Source organism: Balaenoptera musculus, chromosome 2 (genome assembly GCF_009873245.2).
Source record: "Balaenoptera musculus isolate JJ_BM4_2016_0621 chromosome 2, mBalMus1.pri.v3, whole genome shotgun sequence".
Classification (NCBI taxonomy): Eukaryota; Metazoa; Chordata; class Mammalia; order Artiodactyla; family Balaenopteridae; genus Balaenoptera; species Balaenoptera musculus.
In genome coordinates, this window is record NC_045786.1 from 160,646,921 (window position 1) to 160,667,568 (window position 20,648).

The 20,648-nt window shown below is 41.7% G+C and overlaps 1 protein-coding gene across 2 annotated transcripts in view; it reads right to left on the reverse strand.

The window, feature by feature from the left end:
• Nucleotides 1–20,648, reverse strand: part of PTPN21 (protein tyrosine phosphatase non-receptor type 21) — a 67,977-nt gene that overhangs the window by 19,100 nt on the left and 28,229 nt on the right. For both annotated transcript variants that reach the window (XR_005018615.1, XM_036841870.1), the window contains exons 4-12: nucleotides 17,856–17,953; nucleotides 16,529–16,596; nucleotides 15,645–15,715; nucleotides 13,537–13,624; nucleotides 13,061–13,149; nucleotides 11,226–11,313; nucleotides 10,397–10,476; nucleotides 4,554–4,614; nucleotides 3,778–3,862 (exon numbers count right to left, since the gene is read on the reverse strand). Coding sequence is in view for 1 of the 2 variants with exons in the window: in XM_036841870.1 (XP_036697765.1) it covers nucleotides 3,778–3,862; nucleotides 4,554–4,614; nucleotides 10,397–10,476; nucleotides 11,226–11,313; nucleotides 13,061–13,149; nucleotides 13,537–13,624; nucleotides 15,645–15,715; nucleotides 16,529–16,596; nucleotides 17,856–17,953 (728 nt within the window). In the remaining variant the exon portion in view is untranslated. The remainder of the gene's footprint in view (nucleotides 1–3,777; nucleotides 3,863–4,553; nucleotides 4,615–10,396; nucleotides 10,477–11,225; nucleotides 11,314–13,060; nucleotides 13,150–13,536; nucleotides 13,625–15,644; nucleotides 15,716–16,528; nucleotides 16,597–17,855; nucleotides 17,954–20,648) is intronic.

A 20,648-nucleotide genomic window follows, 5' to 3' on the forward strand; every position in this document is an offset into this window, starting at 1 on the left:
CCTCACTAGGGGCCAGAAGCCAAGAAGACCCTTGCTAAGACAGCCACACCTGCCCCCTGCTCCAGCCCCCATGCTTCAGTAAGACTGGGGTCCAAGCTAGCAGAATCAGGAGCCTCATCTAATCCACAGAGGCTGAGTGTGCACCTGTTCGGGGCTGGTAGGAGGCATGTTTCTTCAGTCCAATCTGTAGTTCACCTGGAAAACTAATGAGGGTGATTTCTAACACTTCAACAGAAAGACCATCAGAGAACAGCTGCCATCTTTCGATTCAAAAGCCTCTTGGCGGTTTAAGTGCCGAATGATTATCCAAGTGAACGTGCCACAGTCTCGTGTGTGGCACATACAGCCACAAAGGAATGGGCCTCAAACGCACCTGTTTCTTCCTGTGGACACACAATGCTTCCTTGTTCCCGTCCATTTCCCGTATCTGGAACACTCTGCGATCTGCGTCTACGGAGTCCCCTCTACTCACTGCTGTCACAGCTCAGCCTCATTCAAGCCCGTCTAGACTAGCACAGTACCCGCCGACCCGGCCTCCCCACCTCCAGGCTCCTCTGGGTACCCCACGAACCATTCATTTTTGCGTCTGTATGTGTAAAAGACTATGCTAGGAACTAACGGGGGGGGGGGGGGAAATGACTGGAATCCAGATAAACACAAAGGGAAAGGTGTGTACAAAAATCACCAGAATCCAAGGAAGAAGCGTGACAATTAAAGGAGACAAGCGTTACAGGAGTCCGGAGGAGGGAAGGATCGCTTCCAGCTTGGGCCAGGCTGATGGGACAGGGAGGAGAAGACCAAGAACAACCTCCCAGGGGATACAGCCCTCAAGGGGCCTTGGGGTATGGGGGTGGGGTTTCATCAGTGGCCGGGCTCTCTACCTCTGAGTGCACGCGGATCGCTCGGATCCCTGCTCCTCACCTCTGGAGGGCAGGCACAGCCACTCGACGAGTGACAGTCAAGGGAAAGTGAGCAGAGGCTACAGAAGCAATCTCCACGCTCCCCTCTCCTTGCCACCGTGCCCAACATTGCAGATGGAAAGGGACCCCGGCCCGAGCCCCTGGGGCAGGCTGACGTGGAGCAGAGCCCGCCTGCCAGGGCACGATGGATGGGTCACCTGAGAAAGAAGTAAGCTTTCCCGTGTAAGCCACTAAGAGCTTAGAATTTGTTCCCACACCGCAGCCTAGCCCGTCCTGACTGGGCGGAGGGACGTGGGCAGGAGGGTGCGTGGGATAAGGACCCTTGCGGGTGACAGAGCAGGGCGGGCAAAGCCGGGAGACGAGGCCTGGAGGGCGTGCTCGGGCTGGCTGGAGTACCAGGTAGCCGGAGAGGGTACAGAACAGTGGGGAGTAAGACTGGAAGAGCAGCATGAAGAAACATCACAGAGAACGCTGAACGCTAGACAAAGGAACGGTCGTCAGGGAGATGGGATAAGGTGAGCCTGGCTGCTGAGTGTCAGATGAACCGGGGAGGGTGGGGACTGAAGACTGAAGATATCAGCTCCTATGATGCAATAACTAACGAGACGTTTAAAAAAAAGAACTGGATTGGCAGGAGCAGAGGGACAGGGCGAAGGGGGCGAAGGGGATACGGAAGAGATGTTACGTGAAGTTAATCAGAGGCAACAGGATCTGCAATGCAACTGTTTGGGTACTGAAGGCAAAAAGAGAAAAGAAAAATTACATGCAGTTTGGAATCCAAGTAACCAGGAGGGTGACTTCGTCGTAAAGAAGTAAGGAACTTGGGCAAAGGGACTTGTGGAATAGAGTGATGGGCTCAAATGCAGGATGTCAGTCTTCAGCAAGCTGTAATGGTGGATAATATTCACCGAGTGCTTCCCACTCAGCCGGGTAGCCCGCTGAGGGCTCACATGCAGTAGCTCCCTTCACTGCCCCAACAGCTGTCAGACAGATGAAATGTGGGGCTGAAGCATAGCAGTGGTGACGGGGTGGGAAGCACAGACAGTCATCCTCGCCGAAACCCGAACCACGGATGAAATGAGGCCGCTGCGGAAGCCTGCGGAGGGAGAGGAGGCCCTGGGCAGACTTTCGGAGCAGTGAACGCCGATGGTACAGGAGGAGGGAGGACCCAGCGCAGGGAAGAGAGGTTTGTCAAGAGGCTAGACTGCTGGAATCGGATGGGAAGGAGAAGGTGCGGGGCTCTGGGGACCTGTGAGAGGGCAGCTTGAACAGGGTAGCAAAGGTAGGAGGAGTAAAGGGGTGACCAGTAGGCAGAAGGAGCACACAGGTGTCACTCTCAGAAGTGGGGTGAAAAATGAGAGAAAAAAATAATTCAAACTGCAGTTTGGAGAGAGAAGAGAGGAAAAATAGTAGGATGCTTGCAGATGGAGGAAAAGGGATGAACAGCAAGGAAACACTAACAGTGCAGAGAGAAGAGCCTTCTCCCGGAAGTGGGTGGGAGCTGGGGTCACAAAACCAAAGGAGGGCAGCGTGCAAGGAGGAGAAGACCGTGAAGAAGGTGAAAACATCCTGAGGGGGACACTCTGGGAACCCAGAGCCCAACCCATCCCCTGCCACCCACCCGTCGCACTGCACAGAAAGTCTCATCTTACACACAAGGCCCGGCACCAACAATGCGTCACCACCCACCTTCTGGTCCCTTCACACACCATGTTCTACCAGTTCCCTGTGGGACTGAGTCCAGACACCCTCTTCCTTGTTTGTGCCAATGCATTCACTATCCACCACCACCCCCTCACAAAACCAGGAGCAGCAATCCCAACCAGGAACCCGCCTCTCTCTACATGTGGAAATCTACCCATCTTTCGAGGTCCAAAGAGCCTTTCTCAGTCTCTCCAACATGATGAGCAATTGCTCGCTCTCTCTCATCACAACAATCATGTTCTCTTTGTATTTAAGTTATTTGTGTACTTGTCTTATCCTCCACTATTAGATTCCAAGCTTCTTAAGATATGGAATTACTTCTCTGCATAAATCTCCTTGGCCTTTATAGTAGAACCCTGTAGACAGAGTCTGTAAAATGAATGCTGGAGATTTAGCTTCGGAGGCGCTGCTTAAATACAGCTCCCACGGGGCTTCCCTGGTGGCGCAGTGGTTGAGAATCTGCCTGCCAATGCAGGGGAACCGGGTTCAAGCCCTGGTGTGGGAAGAGCCCACATGCCACGGAGCAACTAAGCCCGTGAGCCACAACCACTGAGCCTGCGTGTCTGGAGCCTGTGCTCCGCAACGGGAGAGGCCGCAACGGTGAGAGGCCCGCGCACTGCGATGAAGAGTGGCCCCCGCTCTCCGCAACTGGAGAAAGCCCTCGCACAGAAACGAAGACCCAACACAGCCAAAAATAAATAAATAAATAAAGTTTAAATACAGCTCCCTATACTCATCATGTGAAAGATAAACATAAACAGATAAAAATAAAATGTTTAATACTTTACAATGGGAAGGTCTCAGGCAGGAAAAAACAAAATGAGCTTGGGACATCCCAGGCTGGAAAGCAAGGAAGCACTCAAAGGCTACTGGGGGTGTGTTAACAGGACATGGGAGCCACCTCGAAGGAGTGCCCGTGGGCCAAATTTGGGACCAAATTTGAGCATCAAAATTTGATACTGAATATTTTCCACCCATTTCCAAAAAACTGACTATAATGGCAGCTTCTTCTATGAATCCAGGTTGGCTATAATCATGACAACAATTTTGGATGTAACTTCAGCCAAAAACTATCTTGGCTTCAAGATCTCCAAGCCCTCATTAATTTATTCATAATAATTTTGTAAGGCATTTCAGAAATAGTGTACTTTACCTTGGGAAGAAGTGTATGGTTCTGTATAATGTCCATTATAGTGCAGCTGGGGTGGGGGAGGCATCACATAGGGCTGGGGTTTAGGCTAAGAAATGGAAAATTGGAAACAGCATTAAAACACATTGCCTATGTAATATGTGTAAAGTAATTTTCTGCTGGCTTCTTTCTCTCCATTAAAAACTTCTAAAGCAGCCAAACATATTATATATGAAAAATAAATATGAAGACCCTATAGCTCTTACCATATCTATCATTTTCAGTGTTTCATTTCAGTGTTTCATTTTCAGTGTATCATTTCAGTATTTCATTTTCAGTGCCAGAATGGCAATGCTAAATAAGCCCTATGTGCTGATATCAGACATCAGACAGCACAAGAAAACAAGCTGTATCCAAAAAGTTAAGAGCAAGAAGGAATAGACAAAAATTTCCTGAATTCTTATATAAACAATTGAACATAAGAAGCTTATATGTAGTATATTTAATCTTATTAGGCAAAATCATCTAGTATTTTAAATATCTACTGATTACTCTTGGCTAATAGTCAAAATTTTTAATATGAGGTTGGACCTAATATTTAAATATGTATAATATAATAAATATTATATATATTATATAAATATTAGGCTTATGCTATGGAAAATCACCATTTCTTTGGTCAAATATCAGCACACTTTCGTGGTTCAAACTAAAAATTAACACTGCTAAAAGCATACTTTATTAAGGAAGATGACATCACTAAAAGAAAAAGAGCAATTGTATTTTTCCTTCTTTCTTACCAGAGACATCCTCGAAGAAGACCTCCTCCTAATTGGGTTCACTATGACGGTCTGAGTTTGCCTGTAAAATAAGACATGTCTTTGAGAAGAGCATATATATATATATATACTCATATACACATAACCTTCCTAATTCTACCAAAATAAGTTAATAAAAAGGTAAAACGATAAATCTTCTAAAGCAAAAGACAAACTAATCCAATCATAGACTAGAGAAAAGAAAGGAGATTTTCTGTCCTTACCTGGGGCCTCGGCCCACTCCTGATGCCCAGATCCCTCTGACCACACTCCAGGGTTTGAGCCTCATGGGGCGTCAGTCACCTGGACTACCAGAGGGATGGACAGGAGTAACTTTCCCTGGTCCATTTGGGTGGAACCTCTGGAGTGATCAGAAGCAGAGGGGAAAACAGGCCACGCCAGAGGGCCGCAAACTCATCCCAAGGGAAGCAAGATTCAGTGCCAATGCATCTCTCCTGTAGGCCTGGCTCAGCACTGACCACCTCCATGAAGAGATATGGTTATAACTTTGGAAACTTAAGAATCTATATTTCCTCTAAGGAACTAAGGTAGGGAAAGCAAAACAGTAGGAAAATTGGTTTGGTGGGCCTGTGATAAATCCATTCACCTTTCTTAGCAAGAAACTTCTCTCTGGTTTTAAGTGTACTTTTTAAAAAGGAATGAGAATATTCAGGAGTGCCGACTAATATTTATCAGATAATCTGAGATTTTAAGATATTCACAGCAAGCTCCATCTTTGAATAAACGTAGCTCACAAACAAGAGACAGAAAAGTCCTTTGGTAATTCAATCTTTTTAAAACAGAGGTAGACATTTTTTTGTTTTGTTCTTATGTGTGGTCAGTTATATTGCAAATAAGATCTAGGAACCTAAACACATAGGATTCTTGGCTTTGTTGATGATGTAATTTTGTCAAAGCACTTTTTGAAAAACCTTTGACCATTTGTTCCTAGCTCATGAGCTTACGTGACACATAATTACTGATTACAAAAATATTTTGTGGGGCTTCCCTGGTGGCGCAGTGGTTGAGAATCTGCCTGCCAATGCAGGGCACACGGGTTCGAGCCCTGGTCTGGGAAGATCCCACATGCCGCGGAGCAACTGGGCCCGTGAGCCACAATTACTGAACCTGCGCGTCTGGAGCCTGTGCCCCGCAACAAGAGAGGCCGCGACAGTGAAAGGCCTGCGCACCGCGACGAAGAGTGGCCCCCGCTCGCCGCAACTAGAGAAAGCCCTCGCACAGAAACGAAGACCCAACACAGCCAAAAATAAATAAATAAATAAATAATAAATAAATAAAATTAAATTACCTGTCAGTTTAAAAATTGAAAATATAACAGATTTAAAAAAAAATATTTTGTGACCCTTGGTTATAGTGTTCTAAGGACTAATCACTAGAAAATCCACAAAGTAAACACTAGCTCCATTTAATCAGTAAATTTACCATAATATCAAGCCTCATGTCTCATAAATTAACATTATTCTTAGCACTCTAACAACTAATTTCCTATATTCAAACCCTAAATATTAGCTAACTTTTACAAGATTTTTGAGATTTAAAAAAAGTTACTGATTATTAGGAGCTTATCAAGTAGCTACAGTTGCTTTTAAGAGTTGACTTTTTTTGATTAAATGCTTTCTTTAATAATATCCTTCTATTATCGCTGGAAAGTATTAAGATTGTTGATGAAGAATAGATGTCTCAGGAAAAAAAAAAAAAGAATAGATGTCTCTTTCCCAAAGGATGTTGCCCATTCTGCCAGTAATTATTACTTAACAATAATAAACTGGATGTTAATTCCATTAGACTGCAAAAATACCTGCATCAATTGGTAAAGCATTATATATTAGTAGAAGAGGAGGCCTCATTAGTGGAACAAGTCAGGAGGGTGTGTCTGGGCTTTTTTTTTTTTTTTTTTTTAAGCACTCCTTAACTGCACATTAATATATTCTTAAAATTCGTGTCCAGAATTTGAAGATACTGCATTTTGTAGCCTTGAAATTTTCTTTCCCTTTATTCTCCATTGTTAGGACTAGGTTTAGGCCAACTGGGTCCTTTGAAGTTTATATTTAGTCCAGAGACTCAGTAAACTGACCAAACTTTTAAAGTACTATAAATTCAAAATTCAGAGATGGGGAGAAAGGTTGCTGATAGAAACCTCCAACGCCATGTCCAGGATTGCCCAGTGGGAACAAGAATAAACTTAAGCGTGTTAAACCCAAAATCCAAGGGTGCAGAGCTTAGCAGCACAGGCGGCAACTCCCACACTCGGGATCTATTTGGGCACCTTGCTGGCGGCACCCGGGATGGAGGCGACACTGCCCCCTGGAGAGGCCACTTCTGCTGAACACAAACTAGTACGTGTTCCGCCTGCCAAACCGTTTGACGCAGGCAGCCGCGCCATCAGGTCTAATATTCTAACCTCCTCTTTCTTCCTGCCAGTATTCTTATAAAGGCAGTTTGCTCTGAGATCAGCTATCCTAAACTTAGTACACGAGAGAAAATGGTGTAACTGTTGGTTGTGTTTTGGGGCAGTTACTATGCTGATGGGTGCTGCTAAAGATGAGGCAGCTGAAGAACTTAGAAAAAAAAAAACCCACTGGAATGCGTGTACTGGAGATGACAAAATAAGAAAAGGCTGCTAGCCCAAGTAAAACAAATGATATTACTTACTGAAAACAGTGCTAAAGGCTATATCTGATTACCTCATGGGATACTAACACCAACCCCATAAACGAGGCCAGTTATTATCCTGATTTTACAGATGCGGAAACTGATCCTGAGATTAAGTAAATTGCTCCTGGCCTTGTGGCAAATAAGCAGAACTGGCACTTGAACCAGGCAGGTCTGTCAGACTCCTGAGCACATGCCCCTAACAGCTGACTATCTGTCTCACCCGCTCCCAACCTCAACAGATTCGTAGGCTCCATGGAGGCAAACGACACACCATGGTACCACTGGTGCCTGGCACACACGGAAGGTGCCAAATGTTTGTTGAATAAATGAATGAAATAGTGAGTGAGGACTGAAGTTGATGCTCATGGCTAAGCATTTACAGTTGAGCTGTAAAGGCTGTGAATTGCTAAGAGTCGTCCGACTTTCGCTTTGTGAGCTTCCTTTCTTATACATTTCTAGCTAGTGCTAGAGGAGTGAGCTTTGGATGAACAAAAAATATGTTGGATGGTGGAAATACCTAGAAAATGTTGATCTCAGTGACTTTCCTTTAATGCGATAGGGGTTACTCTCTTCTGCCAAGCCTCTCGCACTCTCTTCAAACCCTGCAGTAGGCCTCAAAGAAGTGGGGCAACCCCATCCCCTTCCAGTCAATCTCTGGATCACAAAAGTCTCCAGGACAGAGACCAGCTGCTGTATTCACCCACATTTAGTTTACACCTAAACTGCAGGGAACACAGACCAACCCTCTGACAAGGCTCAGCAAGCAGCCCACTGGTGACAGAAATCCAACTCCCCCCTCTAGAGAAAGTCTGTGGAAACTTCTAGCACTTGGCTTTGCAGGTTGGGGGATACCAACCTCCCCTTCCCCCGCTCCCCCCCGAGAGGAGAGAGAAAAGCCTCCCATATCAAGACCCCTCTCAAGAGTCCTTTTCCCTTCCAGGCTCTTCTCATATAAATTCAGGAGGTCCAGTTCTGGGGCTTGGGGTGGGGAAGAGGGGGAGAGAAGTCATTTCACCTAAGAGACTGACATTACCTCATTTAATTCCTATTCCAACCCTAAAGAAATGTTAAGTAAAAGCCCCATTATCCCCATTTTATAAATTAAAAAGCAAAGAGATTGTTGTTATCTAGCATTTTTAAGGCTTGGGTGACATAAAAAAGGTGATTCTGTTACCTAAAGTACTTTGAAAGTGGAGGGAGCAAGACTGAAGATGGATCACGCCATTCTATAAATTCTAAAATAGAGTCACCTAGGTCAAGGTTAGAGGACTCACATTAAGGCCATCCCAAGCACCATTAGACAATGTATCAGGACTGAGGAGCGGGGAAGGGGACACTCAGGAGCAAAGTCCTCCTTTCTACGCAAGCAGAGTCCATCTCCTGAGCCACTGGTCGCCCCAGCCTGAACCTGATGTCCAGAATTCAATGCCCAGTTCCAGGCCTGCTGCGGTTTCGTTAAATGCCCATCTGGACCATGAGAACGAGTCTATCAATACTTCAGAATCATTATCACTTTAAATGTGACTAAGCACAGTCTGGATTGAGAGCCTTAAAAGAAATGACCATAAAATTTAAAGTTATTGGACTTCCCTGGTAGTGCAGTGGTTAAGAATCCGCCTGCCAATGCAGCGGACACGGGTTCGAGCCCTGGTCCAGGAAGATTCCACATGCTGCGGAGCAACTAAGCCCGTGTGCCACAACTACTGAGCCTGCGTGCCATAACTACTGAAGCCCGCGTGCCTAGAGCCCGTGCTCTGCAACAAGAGAAGCCACCACAATAAAAAGCCACGCACCGCAACAAAGAGTAGCCCCCGCTCTCCGCAATTAGAGAAAGTCTGTGCGCAGCAACGAAGACCCAACGCAGCCAAAAAAAAGAAAAAAAAAAAAAAAAGGCGGCTTCAGCAGTATTCCAGATGAGAACTATGGCAGCCAGCACTAAGTCATCAGCTGAAAGAGTTGTATAAATGGTCAGATTTAGATATGTTTTGAAGGCAGAATTTGCAGAGCATACTGACAAATTGGATGTGGGATGAAAGAGAAACAGGAATTAAGTAGGACTTCTAGGTTTGGGGCCTGAGTGACTATGGTGTGCCACCATCTGTCGAAATGGGGGACAGTAGGAAAAAGCAGACTCTGGGGCAGGAAGAGGAGCAAATCGAGCGTTTGGTTTTAGGCGTATCAAATTTGAGAAGCCTGTTAGGCACCCAAGTAGAGATGTCAGTAGGGTGTGCAAGTCAAGTGCTCAGGGGGAAGACAGGACTAGAAATGAAGTCAGGTGCACTTTAGTATATAGATGCTGCTTTGAAGCCTGGGGTCAAGCCAAATCCCCTAGAGAATGAGTGTAGATGAGAAGAGGTCCTAAGATTACACCGGCAAAGCCGACTGAGAAGAAATAGGCTTAGAAAGAGAAGAAGCAGGAGAGGGTGGGGTCCTGGCAGCCAAGGAAGAGCAGGGTGCAGGGGGGAAGGGATGAGCAGAGGTGCGGTGCTACCCGGGAGTCAAGTGCAAGAACTCCTGAAATGACCACTGGGTGAAGGTCACTGTCGCTCTGACAAGCAGCATCAGTGGCGTGGCAGCTTAGGGGAAACGGGGTGGAAGGAAGGCGAGACAGCAAGATTATACAACTCTTTTGAAGAAATCAGCTGTAAAAGAGAAGAGAGATACGGCACCGTGGCTAGAGGGCATGTGGAACGAAGGAAAAGTTTTAAGAGGTAAAATATTACAGCATGTTTGTAACCTGATGGGAATGATCCAGCAGAAAGGGGGAAACCCATGTGGGCTGAGGAAAACGTACATTTAGGAAGAAGGGGCATAAATTCTTCAAAAGGCTTGAAAAGCTGAATAACCTTTTTTTACTCAAAATGTTGATTAAAAAAAAAAAATTCCATTTTAGCTTTCGTGAATTAGAATAATTATAGTTACTAGCTGAAAGAAATCTTAGAGGCATATCTGTAGTTATTAGAGGTTGGTCCAAAGCTAAAACTGAGAAATAAAATTTTGACATCCAAAAGTAGAGATTATTATAAAAATGTTATTAAAATGTTATCTTTTTTTTAAAAATTTGCCTTTCTAGATGATATACTATAGTTCGAGATGAAAACTTCTAAGCTCATCACCTCCCACAGTTTCTGTGAGCAGGGTATACTTACAGGCTGCACTGATTCAGTCTGTAAAACTTGTGTCGCGCAACACAGAGTCTCCACACGTATTTTGCTGTTTCCATGTCTTCCTAGCAAACAAAATATGCACAAAGTAAACAAAAGCACATCTACAACTTGATACAGAGCTTACCTGAGAACAAGACAGAATTGGGTGACATATTATTTCAAAGTCACTTTCCACACATTGGGATTCTCTCATTTTCTAAAATTGCACCCCTCGTATGAATGTTGTAATTAGGACTCAGATTATGAAGACAAACAAAAAGCTGCTACACAGTCTGATTCTTATATTAAACAGTTTCAAAATGACTTAGAAATTCTAAAATTATGAAAATGTCCACTTTTACTACTGACAGCTAGATACTCAGACATTTTTAAATAAAACGTTTTTATTACTGACGACTAGATACTTAAAGACATTTTTAAACAAAATGACTCAGTGACTCATTGCTTTTGTCAAGAGAGTAAAAGTAACTGTGAAATGGCATTTCTAAAGAGCTGTTCACTTATCAGTGGAAGTTAAGATACCAGTGTTTACCCTCTCCCATACTTAATAGTCCCTTAAATTTAATTTAGAGATCATAATCAGATAGTATTTATCCAAAGACTCATTCATTCATTCAACAGTATTTACTGAGCAACTAATTTTTGCTAAGTACTACTATACAAAATGTTATAAAGTATTATAAAATTTTATGTTTTATAAAACTATGAAATACTATAATTTTAATGCTACCCCCCTCCCCAAACACACATACACACGGAAGTGTTAATTTTCAGGAAAAACATTACATACAGATTCCTAATGTTTACTCACAGTCTGAAACTGGATGGTCTCCTCTTTATTTGACAGCTCTAATGCAAAAAAGGACTTATTGTGGGACATGTTAGCAATATCATGCCACCTAAAGAACAACAAACAGCAAACAGCAATATGAGTGCTCAGGTTTTTTACTAAGAGATAGAATATATGAGTTTTTCCTTTTTGAGCTTAATATATAAGCTACTATTTATCATTTTAGAAAGAAAACAGTGGTTTTAATCAGCTCGCGTGCATTTTCTAATTGAAGTGACAACAGCTGGTGGCAAGAAGTAAAAGCATGTATACTAAAATGAAGGCAGAGTATTTAAAAATGTAAAATCTATTTATCCTCATTTGCTGGACTAATTTGATCAAATATCCCGCTCTCAGCTGGTTGCCAATGCCTCCTTCATTCATTCAACAAACATTTTAAAGGATACCCACTATGATAATACCAGAAATTGTGTTAGGTCCTAGGATACTAAGATCAGTAAGGGACAGTGCTTCCCTCAAAGGGGCACAGATGGAGGGTGGGGCTGATAGAGAATACAGAAGCAGACAAATACTGTTAAGTTCTGCAGGTATACAGGGCAAAATAAGGCACAAAACTAGAGGAGAGCTGCTCTGAAAAGCTGGTGGAGCAGGGTGAAGATAAAGTTCCAATCCAAACAGTGAACTATTCTGGGAGTGTTCACCAGGATTCAAACTCCGATTTGGAACTTTCTAACTCTATTTTACCACATTCAGATTTTATATATTAATATTTTATTTTATTACGTAACTGTATAATTTTATAAAAGGGAAAAATAGGTCTGGAAAAACAAAATCTATGCCTCTTTATCCTTCTCCATTATATTAGATTTATTTAAATTTATTTAATTAAATAAAATTCATTTGTAGTAACTTGGTGCTTAATTGTTAAACCTAAAGATTATTAGCATCATATTAAAGAAGGCAATTTTAGAATCTCCTATCCAGTGAGATAAAGGAAGCCGGTGGGATGTCTCCCAATGTCAGAGTCCTGCCGTTCCGGTGCAGGCCAGATCCATTTCCACCCCCTACCCCGCAGCTCAGCATGTCCGGAAGACAATGAGCAGCCTGGGGACATGAGAGCAATTGCCAAATGGGAGCCACCTGACCCAGTGCAGTACAGCCTAGGAGTGGGGATCTACTCCCCAAGCCGGGTACACGCTCTGTGGTCCTAATCACCATGGAGAATTCAGGGCCCAAAAGATAGTAAAGCAAAGGAAATGAAGGGACAAAGAATACTGAAAAGGAAATTTAAATCACCTGAAATCTCATTGTTCAGAGCCAGCCACTGTTAGCACATTGCTATATATCCTTTCTGTCCTTCTTACTAGATACATTCCAAGATTTCCACAAATGGATAGTATCACTTTTTTATAATCAAGAAAAGAAAAATCAACATTATAAGAAGTAATTGAAATTTTTTTAGATGTTGGTATTTTAGGAATTTTGGTACAAACTAGAATCAGAGAAAGGCCTAGAGTTTCCACAAGAAATAGCCCTGGAAACCAGAGCTCAAATGAAAAATTCACACCAAGACAAAGAATGACCTTCATATGGTAAGAAAAGGGTCACACATTTTTAAGCATTTCATAAGCAGGCCATCGTTACAAGCACTATTTTCTACAATTTGGTTTGAAGAAAGTATCTTATAAAAAGAAGCATTGCAGTCAGGTGGTATTTTATTCTAGGAAGGGCATATTGCCATTTTCTAGTGAGGCCTTGGGAGAGATTTACTTGTGAGCGATATAACTAGCACAGGTACTAAAAAATATCACCAACAGGAGCCACAGAAAGTGCACAGAAAGATGTAAGAAAAATACCTAAATATCACAGGAGGCCTTCCATTCTTATGTTTCACAAAGATACCTTCGAGACACGCTCCGATGGATATGTCGCTGCCTTGGCTATCCTAAGAGGAGAAAGCGAAAAAGGAAACACTCGGGCAGCAGATGCATAAGAACCACAATGACCACACCTACTTCCCTACTCTTGTGTCCCAGATAGGAAATGTTCAGAAGACCTATGCTGAAGGCAAAAAGTCTGCAAGATATAAATGTATCATCTTATAAATACATATGAAAACAGAGTTGGGCTCCTTAAGGAACTCTATTTCAAGAGCACTTCCAAGAACAAAGCACAAAACAGGAATGTGTTTTACTACAAAATTTTGGGCACAAGGACCTCAGCTTTTACGTTTCTTTGGCCTTTGCACAGCAGGGCATCCCTGGGCTTCCCCGCTCTCCTGGCAGAATTACTAAGATGCCTTTGGCGAGCCCAGTCTTCGTGCCACGCTTACCTTGGCAGGGTAGCTCTCTTCTCCATAGCCGTCCATTCTCTCTATCTCCTGCATGTACAGCATTTCAGCATCAGGAGCTGTCAGCCCTCTGCAACCCAAAAGAAGTTAGATTGTTCACAAAACTAAAAAAATTTTTTATGAAAAGCTTTTCTAAAAACACTACATATCAATTTGTCAAAAAACATTAGAAACATTTCAAGTTTCTAACCATCTGTGATTAGTTATATCAATGCATCAGTATTTACTGAAAACCAACTGCATGCAAAAGCACTGTGCTGAACGCTGAGGGTTAGTTATGTAAGATTCTACCCCTTGTACTTTAGGCAGGTAAGGGGAAAGGCAGGAAATAAAACCACCCCCTAAAAAAACTTCAGTGAAAGCTAGAATTCTTTCTAAACCACCAAAGTATCAGGCAATACTAAGCACTGTGTGCTAAATTGCAAACGGTAAGTGCTGCAGGTAAGGGTTAGAAGATGGAAATCCTTTTTAGCTCAGGTGACAGAATTACAAGAATGGGTGTGCAGGTAGGAAGGCACTCAACTGCACGGACACGTGCCTCTCCAGCCTCATCTTCTGCTGCTCTCCCACACCCACAAGGCACCCCACACTGCGACCATCCCAAACGCAGCATTTCTTTGAATATACCACATTCCCTCGTGCCTCCGGGCCTTTGTACATGCTAATCCCGCTTCCTGGTATACCTATCACCCACTTGCGTACCTGGTCAATCCCTAATACCCTTCAAGACTCAGCCTACGTGTCACTCCTTCTTTGTCACCTTCTGTGACTGCCCTGAGTCTAAGTCAGATGCCCTTGCTCTGTGTAGAACCACCACATTCTGTGCACACCTCTCCCCCGTACCCATTATCAGTATTACTATTACTATTACAATGGGCTGTCCTGCCTATCCCTTAAGATGCCAAAGCAGGGAGTACAACCTCTGATGGGAGATCATTGTTCTATTTATCTTTGTGCCACAGCATTGAGCACTCTGCCTCATACAGAATAACAGCACTAAACTCTCTTTTAAGGAGATGCACAAAGGAATGAGTGAAAATAACAAAAGATAGAGTGATGTGTGCCTGAGGGATTAATTATGCTGAAAAAAAAAAAAGGTTCATTTGGACAGCAGAAGGTAAAGCTGGAATGGCAGGATTTAACCAACTTGTGGGAAGCCTTTAATCCCAGGGGTAATGAACTTAGGCTGGTGGAAAGCAAGAAGAGATTCATGAACATCTGAGGAGAAGAGGGGAGACAAGTCAAAAGTGATATTTTAGGAAGATTAATCTTTTGTGAGTGACTGTATGGATTTGAGTGGGGACAGATTAAAGGCAAAAGGTTATTTTTAATGGGAGGGGGTGAATAATAGGTTATAATTAGACAGACCTGGGTTCAAATCCCACCTCTACCACATGTAACTTTGGGCAAGTTATTTAGTCTTTGTGAGGTTGATTTTCCCAATCTGTAAGGAGATAGTAACATTTACCTTAAAGAATGGTTATAAGAATTTAATGATATATAAAGTACTTGGAACTGTGTGGTATTTGGTTTAGAATAAAAGCTAGCATTCTCTAGGACAGGGTTTTTGGACAACACATACAGATTCACTCTCAAAGAAAGTCACTATCTGCCCAGAAGCAGGGGTCAGGGCAATAAGCACCACAGCTCTCAGCACAGCTCCCCCAGAGGACAGAGACACAGCTTCCAAAGGTGTAAGGGGGGGACTAGGGGGGCGGACACAAAAGAAAACATCACATCTGCCACATCACAAAAGAAAACATGTCTCCCTAATCTTGCATTAACCTACACAGGACCGATTCACCACCAAAACCTTTAAGACATGGGATGAAGAACTGTCATCCTTCAGTGACTGCAGCTTTCAACTTTCTCAGTTTCATCAACGATAAAAAATGAATAATACATGAGTTAATACGGGTAAGTGCTCATAAGAGCACTTGGTACGCGGTGAGAGCTCTGCAGAGGTTGGCTCCTGGTAACTAGCAGTAGTAGCAGCCAGCAGTAGTAAAGTTCCAAATTTAATGGTGTCAATGCATGGTTCAAATTCAAACAGGTATTAGTCCTAAACTATGTCCACTTCTCAGCGTTACCTGTATTTCTGATGCAGTAAGGCCACTTTTTGGGTTGCTTCCTCCAATACTTTTTCATCTTGTAACCACTCCTGGAAAAAACATACTGCAGTAAGTATGTAAACAAATCACCCAAATTTCTTAGAAGGAATCCGTGCTACTGACTGTTACTGACTCTTGTCACCAGCAGGCAAAACTAGGGCTAGTGTTAATGTGTGCGAGCTTTGCTTAAGGACATAATCATGATCTTTCTAAGGAATTACGTGGCTTCTGCTCAAGAGCCAAAACACTTGCCCTGCCTTCTCAATTCATCCCAGAGAAAGTTTCAGATGAGTTATTTCAGTTTGGTAACATCATCAGCCAGTTCCAAGCCCAGCACGTAACACCTTGTGCATTCCCTGGCTGGTTGTGTAGACACTCCGAAGAGCGTACCACCTCCCGTAGTTGTTCCAACACACAGTTTCCCTGTCAATTCCATCAGTGGTGACTTTAAAATGTAGAAGGCAGTGTCTTTTTGTCATCTACTCCTTAATTTGCGGATGAGAAACCAAATCCATTTCAACATAACTCTGTCAGGTTTTGAGCCTTCAGTTAAAAGCAAAACCTCTATGTGGTTCCTCAGAAGCTGGAAATCTGTCCCTCTCTTTAGACTCACATCCAAACACAAAATGAATTTCTCTGGCTGCAGTCCAATGACCACAGACCCTTCTGTTTCTGTGGGTTTACAAGGACCAGAAGACTATAACAGGGAAAGCATTTACACTTGAGCTGTTTATAAGAGGAAATTGATTTTTTAAACTCTATTCCTGCCTAGTAAGTCTACTATATGGACTTCATTTCAGGGAATATTAAGGGTATGGAAATAAATTGTTTTTAAAAAGGCCCAATGTCAAAAGCATTCTTACCACAGGAAGCAAGGCAAATTTCTGAAGAAAGTCCTGGGATTCATACTGATCAAAGTCACCAAAATCAGCTATATAAAATGACAAATATTCACATGTCAATTATGCTTAACTGGAAGCAAAACATGCAGAACTAAATTCAACATGCAGTATACAGATGGTGTGCTTATGATTTAGATGTCAAATTTGCCTTATAGCTTATAAAGTGTATACTTTTAAAATACCCTTTTAAAAACATTAATTAGGTAGATTCATGTGTCTTGACTTGGAAAAAATGCCTTTTAATAAAGTGAAAAAAACCAAGTTACAAACTATATATAAACCATCTCTTTTTTTGTCATTGAAAAACAAACAAAACCTACTTTGTAATCATGTATGCTTACTTATGCACAGAAAAATGTCAGGAAGAAACCAAACCATTCATGGTAGTGATTATCTCTAGGAAGAGGAATTAGATCATCTGAATATGTTACAGCAAGATGTATCTGTTTAGAAATTTTTAATTGTTCAAAAAATTGATAGTTCAGCAAAAAGTTTAGGAAAAACTAACTCTTAAAGCCAAAGATGACACTTAGGAAGCTTCAAAGTACCTTGAAAAGGAATGTGGCTCCATGTGTATCAGGCATTTATTTGTCTAGAAATGATATATGTCTCCATGCCTGCTAATATCTGATGGAACTTTATTAATGATTCTTCTGATTAAATTTCAATTCCCAAGATTAAATGCCAGTTATCATTTGAAATAATGCCCCATCAGAAGTCTTTCCAAAGTACATTACATACATGTAAATACATATAGATTAGACATGTGAAAAATGACAGTTAATTCAAAAATACTTGTGAAATGCAAAACTATCTATTATGACTGACGATGTCCTATAACCTAGGACAACTGAGAAACCAAACAAATGACGTATGCTTAAAGTACAAGCGAACGTAACCTCATCAACCACATTGTTTGGCTGATCTTTCCTCTGAAAACACTAGCTAGCAGCAGATCAAGTTCCTGAACTAGAGGAATACAGAGCATATTAAATGCTATACATGTGTGTGCATATGTGTGTATTTCCTCTCTATTTTTGGTCTGTGTGCTCTGTTGACATAACATGCTTAACCTTCCAGAAGTCTCGTATTTCACTGAAGTAATCCAAACTCATTTTTATCCCCATAAGGAAGCCCCTTAGATAACAGAATATTTCACTAATATAAAAAACTACTTTATAGTAGTTATTTTCTATAAAGTCAGTTACTTTAAGAATCCCTTGCTGTTTCTGTTTAACATACATTTTAATCTGATAGATCTATTATATTATCAATTGCCATTATTTACCTTGAACAGCTAAGCCTGCTAGCTGAATTGCTTGTTCTAATGTACAAGGAATGTTTCCTTCCAAGATATCTTTCTTCAGCTGCAGATAATACTGATACCTATAAAAAAAGGTCAATTTTTAAAAGTCAGTATCAGTATTACCTCTACTTGAGACACAATGCATTTTATCATAATTTGGTAGAGGAGCATAAACTAGCCAAAACCTTAAGCTCAGACAATTTTGAAGAACGACAGGAACATCCTTGACCATATCTATACCGACAAACAAACACACACACACACACACACACACACACAATATAATCAATTTATTGAGTCACTTATCCTTAACTGTAGTTATTTGAAAGCTACAAGCTACAACCATCTAGAAGACAGCTGGTCATCTGTCTTATACCCTGTAAAAGTCTCTAAGTTTTGTCCTTTTTCGTTGGAGACATAGAGGATCAATGGCCAATCTTTACTTTAGAAACTCTGACTAGTAACTTGGTGATGTAAGACTTTCCTAGCCCTGGACAGTAAAGCCAGAAGAAAATGGTTCCTGACATTTCAGACCAGCCTTATATTAAAATATTCTTTGATGAAATACCAAAAAGATTAGTTGTTAAAATCCTTTCTTAATATTCTTGTGATGTGGGTTTATTTCTGTTTATGCTTTCAATATATAGGGTATTAGTTACCAGCACAAGCTTTAGTCAAGCAGACCTAGGTTAAATTCCAGATCTCTGATTTCGCATTTTGCATGAACTTGGGCAAGTCATAATCTGTGGGTTTAAGTTATCTCTAGTAAAATGAGGGCACTATCACCCCTTCACAAGGCTGAACATACCAAGGAATATATGTAAAGCTCTCAGTATAATACTAGAACATAGTTGGTACTTAATAAACAACTGTTATTATTATCAGCAACCATCTACTTTCAGCCAGTCAGCAGTATTTCATCTGTATCACTTCTCCATTTTGATAAGCTCTATAGTGAAGATTTATTCTGCCTTCCTCTTATTTTTTCACTTAGGTAATTACTAGGGCCTACTATGCATCAAGCATTGTTCTAGATGCTGGGGATATGGTGTTGAACGAAGATCCAGCAGGTCTCTGCCAATACGGTCTATAGAACCATCTTGAATCCAGAATCTCTTCCAGGTTTGACGTCTGTGAAGTTCAACCCACTTACAGTTCACGTTTGAATTCCCCTGAGAGCCCACCCTTTTAATCATTTCATAGGTCCTTACATCATCCTATTTTAGCTACCTTTGAGGTTTCCATTCTTTGTTACCAAAAAACTTGACCAGAACCCCATCCTTTTGAACAAGGATTTAGATCCCACTTATCCCCTTCCACCTGCTAGCAGAACCCACAGACTTCCCTCAATCAGCAAATAGAATGCTGGTAGCTCTGAGATCTTGTCAAAGAAGAAATCTTGAAACATTCTCCCAGGCAGCTCCTTTCAAACACCTAAAGAAGTCTATCTATTGAATATGCTGTCCACATATTCCACTCTAAATATTCTTGGTTCTTTCCTTAAATCAAATCACTGGAAAGCAGGTCCACACTCTAGACTAATGCCTAGATTATGGCATATACATTCCTAACTGGTCTCCTGCCTATAGTCTTGTCACCTATAATCTACCTTCCATGATGGGTGATCTTTGTAAAATGCACATTTCATCATTCCCATCCATTAAAATTCAAAAATGTCTGCCCCTATTGATCTATGACTTTACGACTAGGACATTCCTTTTTTCAAGTCTCTGTTCTCCCCTCGAAGTAATGTCTGAAATTCCCTGAAAACATCAGTTGCTTTTACTATCCCCCTACTTTGCACAAGCTACTCCCTCTAACTAGAAAATTACTTGTAAAGTCAAGTGAAAAGTCAACTTCTTTACACCCTGTTCATGTTCCCCACATCCCACCCCTAGGAATCCAGTGTTTTAATTAAAGCATGTATTATCATAATATACTGTAATTGTTCATTTACATAGACTGTCAGTTCTACCAGATTGTGAGCAACTCCTCCAGAGTAAGAGTAAAGCATATCCATTTGTATATTCATCTCCCACAGTAACCAATATAATTCTCACATACCATATTATATCTTCAATAAATGTTTAAATAAATGAGTCAAAGTGGTCAGTCGCTGTTTATTCCTCCTGGCTTCTACTTCTCTCTTCAATATATATGTCTCAGATCTGTTTTATAGCCAGTTCATGCTTATCCCTACAACCTGATTCTAGCTTCTCTGGTTATCCACGTTCTTCCAAAAATTAACTCTGAACTCAGTACTTAAAAAGAATATTCCACAAACACAGAGCAGTACCAGGTTCTTACTATCTGCAAGGCATTGTGTTAGATATTATGCGAAAGGCAAAGTTAAAGAAAACATGGGTTTAAAATCTAAGGAAAAGATACGTACACAAATAACTGTAGTGAAAGGCTGTGACAACTGCCATCGTAAGTACAAGCAAATTCTAGAATAGTCTGGAGAAGGCAAAACTCATTCCAGCCTGAGGGACCACAGAAGCTTTACGGAGGAGGTGCCTTTTGAACTAAAATCAGATGAACAGGATTCCAGTACATATTTATGAAAGAAAGGTCTAGGACACAAAAGGTGAAAAGGCATGCAGCATGTTCAGCACACTAGAAGTAGTCCAGCTTGGCTTGAATGTAATGTTACACAGGGTTAAAAAGATAAGGTAGTGGTGGATTTTGAAGAATGTGAAAGGCAGGCTCAAGAATCCAAATTCGGTATAAACAAAAAGGTCCTACTGTATAGCACAGAAAACTATATTCAATATC